The 13,633-nt window shown below is 37.5% G+C and overlaps 2 protein-coding genes across 10 annotated transcripts in view; one reads left to right on the forward strand and one right to left on the reverse strand.

Moving 5' to 3' along the window:
• Window positions 1–13,633, forward strand: part of FKBP9 (FKBP prolyl isomerase 9) — a 46,172-nt gene that overhangs the window by 18,054 nt on the left and 14,485 nt on the right. The gene's annotated exons all lie outside the window — the stretch shown is intronic.
• NT5C3A (5'-nucleotidase, cytosolic IIIA) overlaps window positions 4,861–13,633 on the reverse strand; it is a 28,196-nt gene continuing 19,423 nt past the window's right edge. For 3 of the 8 annotated variants that reach the window (XM_058833790.1, XM_058833789.1, XM_058833792.1), the window contains 8 exons: window positions 10,726–10,824; window positions 10,212–10,281; window positions 9,454–9,500; window positions 9,221–9,306; window positions 8,881–8,970; window positions 7,478–7,640; window positions 6,947–7,147; window positions 4,864–5,034 (listed from right to left, as the gene is read on the reverse strand). In XM_058833790.1, coding sequence (XP_058689773.1) covers window positions 4,894–5,034; window positions 6,947–7,147; window positions 7,478–7,640; window positions 8,881–8,970; window positions 9,221–9,306; window positions 9,454–9,500; window positions 10,212–10,281; window positions 10,726–10,824 — 897 coding nt within the window. In that variant the 3' untranslated portion in view covers window positions 4,864–4,893. Of the gene's footprint in view, window positions 5,035–5,609; window positions 6,222–6,946; window positions 7,148–7,477; window positions 7,641–8,880; window positions 8,971–9,220; window positions 9,307–9,453; window positions 9,501–10,211; window positions 10,282–10,725; window positions 10,825–13,633 lie in introns of those variants that run through there. The other 5 variants (XM_058833787.1, XM_058833786.1, XM_058833788.1 and 2 more) reach the window with 5 other exon arrangements.

Consider the following 13,633-nt stretch of genomic DNA (forward strand, 5'->3'; position numbering starts at 1 on the left):
TATGTTCAACACTGCTATTAATGTTCAGGAAAAATATTTTAAACTATGATAATGGATGATTTTATACCAGATATAAAAGTTGCGGATATCAGGGACAGGCACTTCCATTCCGAAGTTTGGGTCCAGAATGGCTCCTTACCATCTTGTGAAGGCAGCTCTCTCAGCAGACTGTTTTTTCCCTTTTGCTTTACTTGGAAGCAGGTTGCTCACTTTTTGCTGTGGCTCAGATGCAGATCCCTTCTGTGTGCTGACAAAGCTGAGAGAAGGAGTGGGAAGCAAGTTGTGATTGGAGTACTACCAGAAGCAGAAATCGATGTGGAAACAGTTCTTTACTCTGTTCTCATATGTACCCCCAAAAGACCAAGTCTGTCTTGTGGATATCCCCCCTCCATTTGGGGGGAATGGAACAAAATGATCTTTAAGGTGCCTTCTAACCCAACCCATTCTGTGTCATCCTGAATTGTTTTGTCTGAGAAAACTTTAGTGAATGAACTTTCTTTCTGCATGGTGGAACATTCCAGATCAATCCCAGGAGGTGAGCTGAAGAGTTCTTGGTAAATCAGGATAACAGAATTGTCCTCCAGGGCAGATGCAGGAGAAAAAGCAGCACTGAACTGCCATCAGTTGGTGATCCCAAAAATTGCTGTGCTGGATTTTTTTTGGAAGTGTTTGTCAGTGATGGGATAGCAGAGATGACTTCACCAGTGCCTCTGTCTAGGGTAAGTACATCTGAAATTCTCATGCCGTTGCTCCTTAGGACTTGGCACGCATGGCTCATGATCCATCTAAAGATGTTTTTCCTTTCTCACATTTTTCCTTCAAGAGGAAGTTTTTGTTGCCCTCATCCCTCCAAGCCCACAGGTTGCCATTTTGGAAATCAGAATGCAACTTTGGGGCAAATCAAAGAATATATGGAAAAACTTGCTATAAAATAATGATGTTTATACAGGGCATTGCCCAGACCTGGCAGAGACCAGGTCTGCCTGGCTGTATTAGGCTAAACTGTTTAAAATCCAGAATTTCTGATGACTAAGATAGACCCAGTCCTTTTCCTTTTGGCAGCTATTGGCATCTTCCTTGCAGGAAGGCTCGGGGCCACCTTCCTCAGCAAAGGGTTGCACTTAGGTTGAATCCTCCACCTATTGCTTCTCAGGGTCTGGCAGCCCCTAAAAGTGAGGGCAGTCTGCCTTGCCTGTTCACCACACCAGGGCCTGGGGGTAGGGGGAGCTGGCTGGGAAGTGAAATTGTGCTGGTGTGGGCTGGGAGAGGGAGATATTTTCTATGTCAAAGCAGGATAAAATAGCTATTTAGAATTAAGCTAGCTCTCTATTTAGAATTCATCTATTTATTAGCATTTTATTGTTAGTATTTAGAATTTGCCTATGTAGAATTTATCTATTAGCATCTACTGTCTCCTAATATTTAGAACTTACCTATTTAGAATTATCCACAGAATCTCTCTATTTTGGATTTATTTATTTATAGAATTAGTATCTAGATAGTTTTTTACCATACTTAACTGAGATCTCTTTATAAAAATAGATGATAAGTCATTAGGAGCCAGATGTAACTGGGCTTAGCTAATGATGGGCTCTCCAGAACTCGGGCTGTTTCTACTCCTCTCATGAAACAGCCAGGTGCTATTCTCAGAGCTGGCAGCTGACTGCTGTTAGGAAAGGAAGTTGCTGGCAAGCCAGGGTTGGCAATTGGTGACTGAATTGTCAGGGGCACAGTGGAAAAGGAACATGGGTGCGAACCCAGAAAAACCCAGGTATTTATGAATATTTTATTTCTGTGTGATTTTTGTGTCCTAATTGGATAGCAATACTTTTTGCTGTGTAATTCCATCCATGTCCATGTATAACAGACATCATACTTAAATCAGAATTTGCAGTTGTTGAACTTGAATATTATGTTTTTCTTTGTGAAAAAAATATTTGGATTTTCCTTTAAACTTAAAAATTATATATTTAGCTAGTATGGGGTGCAAGTTTTTAGCTCAGTTCAGCGCTATGAGTGTTTGACAGTGAGAGGACATTTGAGCTGGCTGCAACACCCGCTAAGAGGAGGATTCATTTTCAGCTAAATAAAGGTCCCAAATACTTAACCTTGGACATCTACTACAGACAGAACAGATATTGTGAGTAGAGGAAGAAAAAATAGTAACATTCACTTAATTTTGTTTATTCCTTTCTTTTAACTTTAGATATACTCCTTTGGCTATGGGAAAATGATCTGGGAAATGCGTATCTTTCTTTCCAAGCTAAATAATAAATACATTTTTAGAGTTGCAAAATGTTTCTAGTTAGAAATTTTATTTAGAAAAACATACTACTCACAATATTTCTTTCTTAAAGGAGAATCTTGATAGTAATTCCAAGAATTAGACTAGCTGGAGAAGGATGGCTTAACCTGTAGCTGTAGAGTTAATTTTGTTTGCAATTAATTTTGTTCATGGTTTTGGAGAGGCAGCTGATAATACAAGTTCTAATTTCTAGCCAACAATCTAGTGGTAAAACAATGGGATTTTGATAAAGGGGAGGAGGATATTTAAAAATGCATCTTGTGTTTTCCCTTTAGTAATTCATAAGCAAGAGTTATGGTTGGCAGTGGGATGTATGAGATGATGAACAGACAATGATAATCTGTACAGCACAATGCAGGTTTTTAAAGTCTGCCCTCCTGGTTCAGGTTGATTGCATAAGTAACTGTTTTTCTATAAAGCTGTATGAATGGTATTTTAAGAAGTAAATTATTTGGCATAGAGGAACCCCTTGTTCTGTCAAGTAACTGCAATGTGGTTTAATTGCTTTCAAGTCCTAGAAGAGGTTTACTGCTCTAGCAGATCTTTAACACAGGTTCTGAGACTAACAGAATTTAATGACAGGAGAAAAGTGTGCTGGAGATCTTAACTTACCTGCATCTTTGTGGAAGGGCAAGAATCCTTTTCTTTAAGTGATTGTCATTATGGACTGAACATTTGGTGACTGAACATTCATTGTCCACCTGCTTGGAGGTGAGATTGGAAAATTTTCCTTACATAATGCTTGAAAGATGGTGGTTGCATCTGAAATCCTCTACCAGTTTTAGATGTCCATGTAGTTGGAAAGGCATCTCATTGCCTTCTGATATCGGGAGGTTCTAGGAAAGCTGAGCACTAATTTCTGTAATTCAGATGTAGTTGGAGATCTGTTTTGGTAACTGTTTTTAAAGATGCTTCCTAGTCCTTTTCTATATTGCTCTGCATGTGCTTTTCTATGTGGTTTTGTTTATTTGTTGTTTTTTTTTTTTTTAATTGTGAGTTGAACAAGATCTTCATTGTGCTGAAGCAGTGGTGGCGTGCTCACCTGCTGAGTGAGGCTGAGGAAAAATTCTGGAGAGAGGATCAATGAGTCAATGTGTATCCTGAGGCAAGTTTGATGAAAACATGGACACTTTTCCCTTATCAGAAACACTGCACAGAGAGACCAGAACTGTCCCCCTCCTTTTCATGGGTGCTGGGATACTCAGGGAAATCCATTACACTTGTAGTCAGGATGCCAGAGAGTGTTGCTGACACATCTTGTGCTGTGAAGCTCTGACTATCAGCTACACCTCACATTCTCTAAATTTTAGCTGTTATCTGTATTCCAAAGATAAACTGCCTGTAAATGGAAAACTTTGTCCCAGTGTCAACTTTGGGAGTAATGCCTGGTAATTAGACTCCTGCAACTAGAGGCTGGTTGAGTAAGCAGTGCATCCAAACACCTTGATGTTTTTCAGAAGGCCTTTGCCTTTTGGACTTTTGTTTGGCAGCTATGGCAAAAGAGCCAGCATGATTACATGTCTAAAAGAGCTCTAAACCCAAGATTCACTAACCCTACTCCCCCCACCCTCCCCCAAACTGGAACATTAACCCAGCTAATGTAAATTCTGCAGGTGCCTAAAACCCCAAATGTAAACTGTTAAAGAAATTGTGTCTACTGAGCTCCCTTGGAAAAGCTGCAGCATTTCCCAAATCCTTGTTGTGCCTGGGCAGTGCAGACCAATTCACTGGGTGGGCAGCTCATGCTGATGCCTGTGAGGAATGACATGTAGCATAGCCCTGCTTATCCTGCCCACGCTGCTGAAGCTGCAGTGCAGGCACATGGGAGGCTGTAGGAAGGCTGCTCCCTTTCTCAGTTTTGCCATGACCATCTTGCCCTCCTTCCTGCCCCAGGGAAATGGAGGAGACAGGCAGAGAGGCCACAGGGACTGGGCCAAACTTCACACCCAGTCCCTGTGTCCGCTGACTCAGCAGCTATCACTGCTGCCTTCAAGCTCTCCCCATATTTTGGCTTTGGCTGACAGGCTCTTAGCAGCTGTTGCTCCCATCTCCTCCTGTCCCTGGCACTGCCAGGGTGCTTTCAGCTCTTCCAGTTTGCTGCTGACACCCGAGTCATGCCTCTAGAATGGAAAGCAGCCAAGGCACTATGCTCAAGATCCTCACCTTGGTTGTCCTACTGGTTTTCTTCTCAAGGCTTCCACCTCTGTCCTCCTGGCTGCCCCTGTGTCAGGCCTAGGGATTGCATGACTGTAGGTTTTGTACAAGGACATCATCCCTCAAACACTCAGTCTGTTCAGGTGCAGGCTGGAATTTCTAAAAGGTCCCTGTGCTCAGCAGTTCCCTGATGGCACAGCATGTGCTGTGCGATTTGTGAAAGGATGCTCACACTACCTCAGACTGTGCATTGAGCCTCTGCCCTGCATTCAAAACACAGGGATGATTTAGTTTCATTTTACTGCAGAGGATGTGAGGGTGGGGGATGGAAACTACCTTCTCTCTTCCCTTCTTGGAAAAGTTCTAGCAGGGGTAATAACAGATGTAAAGCTGCTGATTCAGAAAAAATGTGTCTGTGATACCAAGTCAGAATTTTAATAACAGACAACAGGCTGTAAGGAAAGAGGCCATTTCTTGAGATGTGTATTAATTCTGGTGGAAGAGAATGCGGATCTAAGCTCTCCCACATTTTCAATACAATTCCTCAGGGAACGGAAGATGGCACAGTTTCTGCTCTGTATAAAAGAAAGCAAAAGGGAACAATGATTATATTGCACATTAGGGGAGTTGTATAATTTGCTCTCTTTTATTAATGAATAGATTTAGTACAGCCAAGACCTCACAGGAGCAGGGTCACAACATCATCTTTAACTTATCCTGCAACATATCCGAGCAAGCTTCCGAAATTGTGGCTGTATTAAGCTGTATCACTCTGTACATGATGCTGAGAGGTGCTATAGTGTGTTCAGTACAGGGGAAATACTTTCCGGAGAGTTTTTCTGTGGTGAGGGTTGTGAAACTGGCACAGAGTGCCCAGAGAGGTGGTAGATGCCCCATCCCTGGAAACATCCAAGGTCAGGTTGAACAGGGCTCTGAGCAGCCTGGCCTAGTTGAGGACGCCCCTGCTCATTGCAGGCAGGCTGAGGACTATCAGCTTGTGAAACTATCTGTTGTTACAAAGATGAGAAATTTTCTCTCAGACACACCGTGTTAAAATATCCTTCACCTTTCACAGAGGATAAAGGAACAGTAAGAATAGAGAATGTTTTGCAGTGATGCAAAAATATGAAGAAGAAACACTTTGCCTGAATTGGGTGAATAAAAGCATTTTTACTGAAGAAAAATGTATGTATGAAAAACTTGTGTGAAATTATGTAGCATATAAGTAAGATCCTTCAAAGTACAGCTGAGACTGAAATGTCTTTGAAAAGGCAACAAATGCACACTCTCTTTACAGAGCATTTACACCTTCAATTTTACAAAATAGCCACGTTTTCTAAAATGCTCCTCTGAAATGCCTGATTAAAAAGGACAGTGAACCACAGTATCCCATCAGCAGCAGTTTATCACATCTATAAATCCAATTTAGATCTCGTTATAACAGGAGTATGAGACAATAAAGAACAGTGTAACAGCAGTAAAAGGAGCTTGTAGTTGACAATTGATACCATATATATTCCATAATACCAAAATGAAGATAAAAGTTTTAAATTAAATCAAACAGTTCCATAAATGAGTAATAAACACAACTAAGACAGCACATGTGTGCTCTTCAGTCCAGTTGCCTCCTGAAAGGAATGGAGTGACTTGAGACTGCAATTTACAGGATTTTCTGTAGAATGGAGTTGGCAACTTCCAGGGATTCATCTTTCACCAAGACAATATCATAAGAGTCCATGTATTTTTCCAAAAGCTCATCTACCTAATTGCAAAAGGGATGAAGAGAAAGACCCCCTTAGTTATAGAATTAATTATTTAAGGCATTTTTGTCATTAAAATATTGCCCAGCCTTTCCACCAAATTCTAGGAATAAGCCATGCAAATAATGTATCACTCCTACAAGTGAATTCCACAGGAGGACAGAGTAGGAGTGGCCTGACCTAAAGTGCATTCCAGGATATAATACCTCATGTTTATTCCAGAATCTCACACATAGAGATACTGAAAGAAGAACTATTTCTGGAAGGGCAGGGAGAAATATAAAACTGAACTTTTCTTCCTCCTCAGTGCAAATGGATATTCATTATAACTTAGCAAATAATCAGTTGACTGTCACTTAAAAACACCAAAAAGTAAAAAGAAGAGAGGAGAGACTGCCTGGATTTGTAAATTTAAAGATTATAATTTTTCTCAATTATCAATTCAGTACTGAAAGGAGGAGGAGCCACAGGAATTTAAGAGAATTAATTTTTATAACCTCTGAATTTTGCTTCTCTAGGAAACACCTGTTTGGAAGAAGTTTTGTATATAAACCAAGGCAATATATATATTTGTGGCTCTGAAAAATCCATGAAAAATGTTTGAAATTTCAACCCAAATATAGGCTAAACACTTGGTTTGATATCTGAATATGGTATATTATAACAAACTTGTTTCTATCTCTGAGTGTTTCATTCAAAGCTTACAAGGTTATGTAAGGCTACTTACTTTATCATTGAGATAGCCAATCTTAAGAATGTGCTCAACATTTGCTACTCCATCTGCCATACTCAAGTCTCCTTGAGAATCACCCAGCAGTATGATATTGCTGTTGTCTTTTAGCTGTTTGAAATACTCTGTGTTCTTCAAGGCACCATCATGTTTGTTGTAAACGTGAATCAATTCTCCTTTAAATCCTTTTAATATTCCCTATTGAAAAAAGCAACACTGAAGTTATTTCTGGTTCCATTCAGGCAGGACAGAACCTAGAATGAAAGAGGTGATATTACTGTTGAGCCAAGATTGAGCTACATAATCTGTGATGATGAACAAGATCAGTTAGTTTAGAGTAACGTCAAGGCTGTGTGACAGCACAGTCAAGAGCAGGCAGACATTGATTCTCCCTGCTTGGAGGAGTGTATATATCTATGTCTCTCTCTATATATCTGTCTTGTAGTGTGTATAAATAGCTACTAAATACCACAAACAGTGTGGTATTTATCGGACATGTTTGATAAGAATGTGTTATCCCATACGTACATTTTCATCAAAATCCATGAAATTGGAAACCACTTTGACATTAGAATGGTAGACCCCAGCCTGGTGGATTACTTCCTCAAGAATGTCGCCAATCCCAGCAGAAAATATGAACACAGGAATATTATGTTCACTGAGTTTATCAAAGAAGTTCTCATACCCTTCTCTGCAACACAGAATGCAAATACAAATCAAATATCAAATAAAGAAAGCTAAGAAAAGTCTGAGTTTTTATGAGACAATCACATTATCGTTGGAAAAGAATTAATATTTCCTGAGCACTTTACTAATTATTTTGCTTCACCTTTTCAGGTCAGCACGAATCACCAACCTAACACAATGTGTTTCTTACAAACACAAACACAAGTTTACAAGAAACTGCTGCATCAAGCTGTTTAGTCTTGGTCTATATGATTTTTCCCCCCAAAACATCTAATCATGTTTTAAAGATTTAAAAACACTTGCCCCTCCCTAAGCAGAACAAGCAAGAAGCTAGCAGAACTCACTCTAGCTACTATCAGGCTATACATCTCCTTTCAATCTTTGTTGCTTAAATATGTGACTTTCTATAGGGTCATTACATTATAGAACAAATTTTGTTTTTTAATCTTGACAACATTTATTGTTGTTCTCTCCTGATAGTTTTTTAGTATTCAGTACCCTATGTATAGTATTCCAGGAACAAATAGTATTATCTCTACATGCTTTCTCCATACAGACATAGATTGGTAGAATTTTGCATTTTAAAAAAGTATTGTGAAAGTTCTGGAAATAATTTTAGCTTGTGGATGAAGATTCAATCAACATGAACTTAGGCAGAGATTGGGTGCTCGTCTGTTGTACAAAAAAACAAGGATTCACTCAGTGTTATAAACAAATATTTCTACAATTTAAGTTCTAACATTCTGTTTCAGTATTCCAAAATTTACAGTTTTAGAGGGATTTCAAAGAGAATGTACAATTTGAACAAGGATTTTGCTGTCTTTTAAACTTGCCTTCAGCCATAGAGGAAGAACAATATTTAATACAATATATGAAACACGTTCCTCAAGTGTTTCTCAAATGGATTAGGTTAAACTTTACATTGCTCTTATAACAAAAAGGATCACCAGTACAATTTAAAGAGGATGAAAGTCTACAGAAATTAAGCTTGTAGGGACTAAAGAAAGTTCCAGATATCTGCTTTATATCGTGACATTACTGTCTGCATTTAGATACAGCCCACCAATTAAGTGGGAGCATGAAGAACTCAATGTGGTCCAAGATTAAGGTGTCATATTCTCGGGAACATGTGTGGTTTTTTTAAATTTCCCTTTTCTTTTTTTCTCCTCCCCCCAACACTCACGAAGAATCTATAGAAAATGCTCTGAAACAGATTGATATAATTCAAATCAAAAGGAACTTACTTCAGCATAACATCGGATTCCCTTACAATTTCTGCAAACTTGTCCTTCTGTAAGCCTTGTTCAATGAGTAGTGCATGAGATTTATGGTACCTAGAACATAAACAAAAATGGGTTGAATGCTGCTTACTAAGGTTCGCCTTTCATTAAATTCTGTGCTGAAAAGAATCCTGTATGGTTAATTCTTGCTTATTCAGGTTAAGAGCAAAATAAAACCAGTTCTACAAAACTTTAAGAGATAATTCCATTAATGTGCTAAGAGCTAAGTACTGTCATTAATTTGCTTTTAAAAACTTACTAAATCTAATCTCAGTACAATCTGAAAATAGAAGGTGTCTCTTACCATTCTACCATATATGGGTATTTCTCTTCAATGGTGAGAGCTGGATCAATTTCAATGGCATAGTAGGTTTCTTTCAGCTGCAATAACTGAAGGGGAAAAAAACCCATCAGATGTTTAAAGTATTTCATAAAATACATTGGTATTTCGTCTAAGCAATCAAAATAACATTCTCGTCAGGGAATAATGACAGATGTCTGTACAACAAACCAAATGCTTGTAGGTTTTTTGTTTACCTTTTTCCGACATTCATCTGTGATGATCTTAGAGTTATCAATGATGTCTGGGAAAGGGGTGAAAAAAAGAGAGTTAAACAAGATGGTACATTTCTTTTACTTTGCTCTACAACACTGTAAATGGCACAGATGACAATATCTGGTGACACACCAATATGCTTCCTCAGAACTTTTCTTACCAGCAACCAGCAAAAAGCACATCTATCTTCATAAGTGTAAAGATGCCCTTCCCTTCATCTCTGAATTACAAGGTCAGTTACAAGCTTTTGAATCTGTTTCTTGAGATTCAATTTTTTCCAAAATAATCCTGAGGCATCCTGTATGTTTTAGAGTTCCTACTTCTCCTTGTTTGTTCCAAAAGACTATAGCATAACGATAAAATTGCCAAGAATTCTAAGGACTTCACTATCTGGTTCTTGCAGGTGTCAGAACTATGATGGGCTCTTGAAAAACAAAAGTCAACCCTACCATCTTTAGCCACTAACATCTGAGAGTTCAAAACTTAATGCTTTAATTGTGAATGGCAATTTATCTGATTTAAATCACACAAGTTTTGATTAATATATATATATATACACACATAAAAACACAGTCACTAGAATACTTTGTCAGTCAGTAAAATGTACAGATTAGGTAACAAGTCAATATAAAATCTCATTATGAAATAAATTGAATAGAAAATTAAAATATATAAAATATAGGAAAAACTAAAAGGACCGAACAAATCAATCTGTATTTAAAAAAAAAAAAGTACTCACTATGACAAGTTGGACATCTTTTTCCATTGTAGGAAAATCTACTTAATGTCATATCAAAATCTGTAATAATCTATTTAAGGAAAGAAAAAGCAAAACTGTCTTACAACATGGAGGAACAAAATAAAGAATGGCTAGAAATTCTGAACGATCAATAACAGTGGCAGCTGAGTAGCATGTGTGTCACAGAAGCCTCCCTATTCTATTGAGCCATTGTCATGGAAGCCAGCATATCCCAGAAGAGTAACATTCTTTCTAACCAAACCTTTTTTCTCATTCCCTTGGTGATAATATTTCCTGAAATTACTAAGCTTCTATGCTTATGTCATTTACTTAACTAGTGTCTGGCGGAATTACAGTTGAATCAACAAGGGCTATTAAAGGAGTTAACATGTCTAAGTTTTGGAGATTTCTTCAAGGTTGAATTCTATTACATATATATAGATATTATTATTTTTTTTTGGCATAGAATAACAATCCCACAGTTGCTTTTATTCCAAACTGGTTACACCTTTACCTGAAGTTTGGCAGCTCCACCTTTGATGAGGCCACAAATAATCTCCTCTACTCTTGCTGGGTCCTTAATATGGACAGTCTTCTTCTGAAATTCTGGCATCTATGAAGAGTAAGAATAAAGATATAAATATAATTGGAGAAGAAAACTTACTAGGGAATAGCTGCTATCCATCAGATTGGAAGCTCTGCATCTACAAACAGTTTCATGTGACATCAAGACATGGTCAGGACAGAAAGACACAAATAAGAAGAAACAGAAAATACTCTGGATGTATTAATGACTGAATACTGTTCTGTTTGCTTACAACAACTGTTTTCATTTCCTTTCTTAATACCACATTATTCAATAAGTTGACACTCAGAAAAGATCATTGTATTTATAGGAGAAAAGGGAGATATGAAGGAACAGGTCATATAGGATCATCTTGTGATTCAGCTATGTCATTAGGAAATGGTAAATCTTAAAACTAACTCTTTGCAATTAATATTCTCTTAAAGTATCAGCAGAGATAAAGAAAACATCCATTGTTTCCTTGAGAGTGCTGATTGTCAGCTGTGTACCTCAATACAAGGCTGTGTTGTAATCCCTCCTCCCTAGCCAGCTCATCAATTGCTACCATTACCTATTTCATTGCACACTTTTGCAATAAACATCATATCACACTATATATTCCTTTTGGATTAAGTATATTTCTCGAATGTTATGATAAATACTGAATTTGGTGTAAAACAAGGAAAAAAAACCAAACCCAAACTCACAAAACCCCATTCTTCAAACAATTCCCCAAGCCTTTGTTTACTCTAAGAGTTTATCTTCATACTTGCAGAATGGTAAATTAACTATTTATTTACAAGAATTTCCGAATGTAGCATGTATTTATTTCCTTAATAATCATGTATAGACCCATTCTAAAAAAAAGGCATAGGACATTTGCAATCTAATTGGGTATTTATAAGTAGTAAGCTTTATTTTCGTTTATAAAACTTCAGAGATGATAAAGTGTTAGTAATTACATTTTTAGCATTCTGATCCTTCAACCTTCCTTTTCATATAGCTAGCATATAATCATTGCTGCAATGAGCTAATTAAAAAAAAAAAAAAAAAAAGGGTGGGGGGGAGCTTCTATTTCAGGACATTTCTGGACCCAGAGTTCCCATATCACCAATTGTCAGTAAGCCATGCAGGACTCTTTCTTCCAGCTCTTGATGCTAGTAAATGTTTTCTTTATTACTAACAGCCAACTTGCAGTCAAATTGTAATTTGGTTAGCACATAAGAAAAAGGTGGCATTTTAAAGTATTGTGAACATATGTTTTTGTAAGAGAAAAGACACCTGTGTGCCAGACAGAAGAGGAATCTGGACATACCTTGAAATATCAGCTCTAGTCCACTCTGTTCTCAGCTGGGAGCAAAACATTGCAGCTACATCCTTATCAGATGAGCAGAGGCTCATCTAACTCATTCTTCAAAACCCCCATTCACATATTCCACACTTTCCTCAGCTACCTTAATGTTTAGAAAAGTATGCTTTATGTCTAATTGTCCTTACTGTAATTTTAAGTCATTCAACTTGGAGAAGACTGTTCTTTTTCTCAGATGATCACTGGATAAATTTTTCCCTTCTGCCTGAACTTAAAACCCCAGTGTTCTTCAATCTTCTTTAGCAGAACACAGTTTTCTGAATCTCTGATAATTCTTGATGTTGTCTTGGCCCACCCACTTGAACCATACTGTTTTTCCAACACAGCATCCATGACCATGGGAAAAACCTTTCTGCTCTGGTCTGACAAGGCCTCAGTTGAAGGGCCACTTTGGCCCTTGTCTTCAGGTAGCATCTTTGCACATAAATTAAAATACATGCCCTGTGTTAGCAGTAGTATGGTGAGAACGATTCAAGTTCAGTTGGTAATGACCAATTATTCTTCAAAATGACTCCTAGAAAGAAACAGGTATTAGTGCAAAGTGCTAAATTTTACTTTTAATCTTTCTGGATTATATCTTTTCTTCCATGTCAGTGCTCTTACCTTTCAGTATAACAAATAATTCTAATCCCCACTGTGTTTACTGCTACTTTCTGGCTGATATACTCAAAGACACTGCTGAAAGCAGGAATCTTTCTAAAACCCTGATCATGAGTCTCTGATAAATTTCCAAGTTTTTCTACCCATTCAAAAAGTTTCACCTGTACCACAGTATCTTGTCAAAAATTCTGTCCTGAACAGGGTATTCACTACTTCCTTCCTTTATAAATCTCAAAAAGAAACAAACAGTAGTAATTTCACCTTGATTAGAAGAAAAAGCTTTTCCTTTCCAATCCTTTGGCAAAGACATTTTCTGTAAAAGTGGTATCTCCTAAGCCAATATCCCTGAGTTCCTTGTGTTACTACAGTGCCTTGCTACTACTTCTTTTAGCACAGCAAAGTCACAAAAAGTGCATTAGGACTGACTTCCAGCTCTCAGCTACTTCCCAGGCTGGGATTCATTGAGAAAGCTAATGAGTGTTGACAAGAAATAGAATTCCTGAAAGATATCCATTAAATAATTCACCAGTCTTTTGAGATATACCCTTACAAAGCATTTATTTACAATCAGCAACACATCTAGCTTCACAAAACAAAATATTAATAATCTGTAACTTTGTAAAGGTGCTTTAAGTTATTTCTTTTGAATGTTATATGGTGCTGGTAAACAAAAGTAAGCTTTCCACTTTTTTCTGCATATACAATATTCTTTATAATGAAACACAAAGCACTTTGACTTTGAACATTTACCAAAGCACTTTGACTGGTTTGGTAATTTTTTTTTACTGTAAATTGACTAATTTAATTCCTTTAACTTTCAGCAAATTGTATATGTATTTTTAGATTTGGAGTGCAAAAATTAAACAGTGAAATCTTTTCAGCATGCTT

The sequence above is a fragment of the Poecile atricapillus genome, chromosome 2 (assembly GCF_030490865.1).
Source record: "Poecile atricapillus isolate bPoeAtr1 chromosome 2, bPoeAtr1.hap1, whole genome shotgun sequence".
In the NCBI taxonomy this organism is placed as follows: Eukaryota; Metazoa; Chordata; class Aves; order Passeriformes; family Paridae; genus Poecile; species Poecile atricapillus.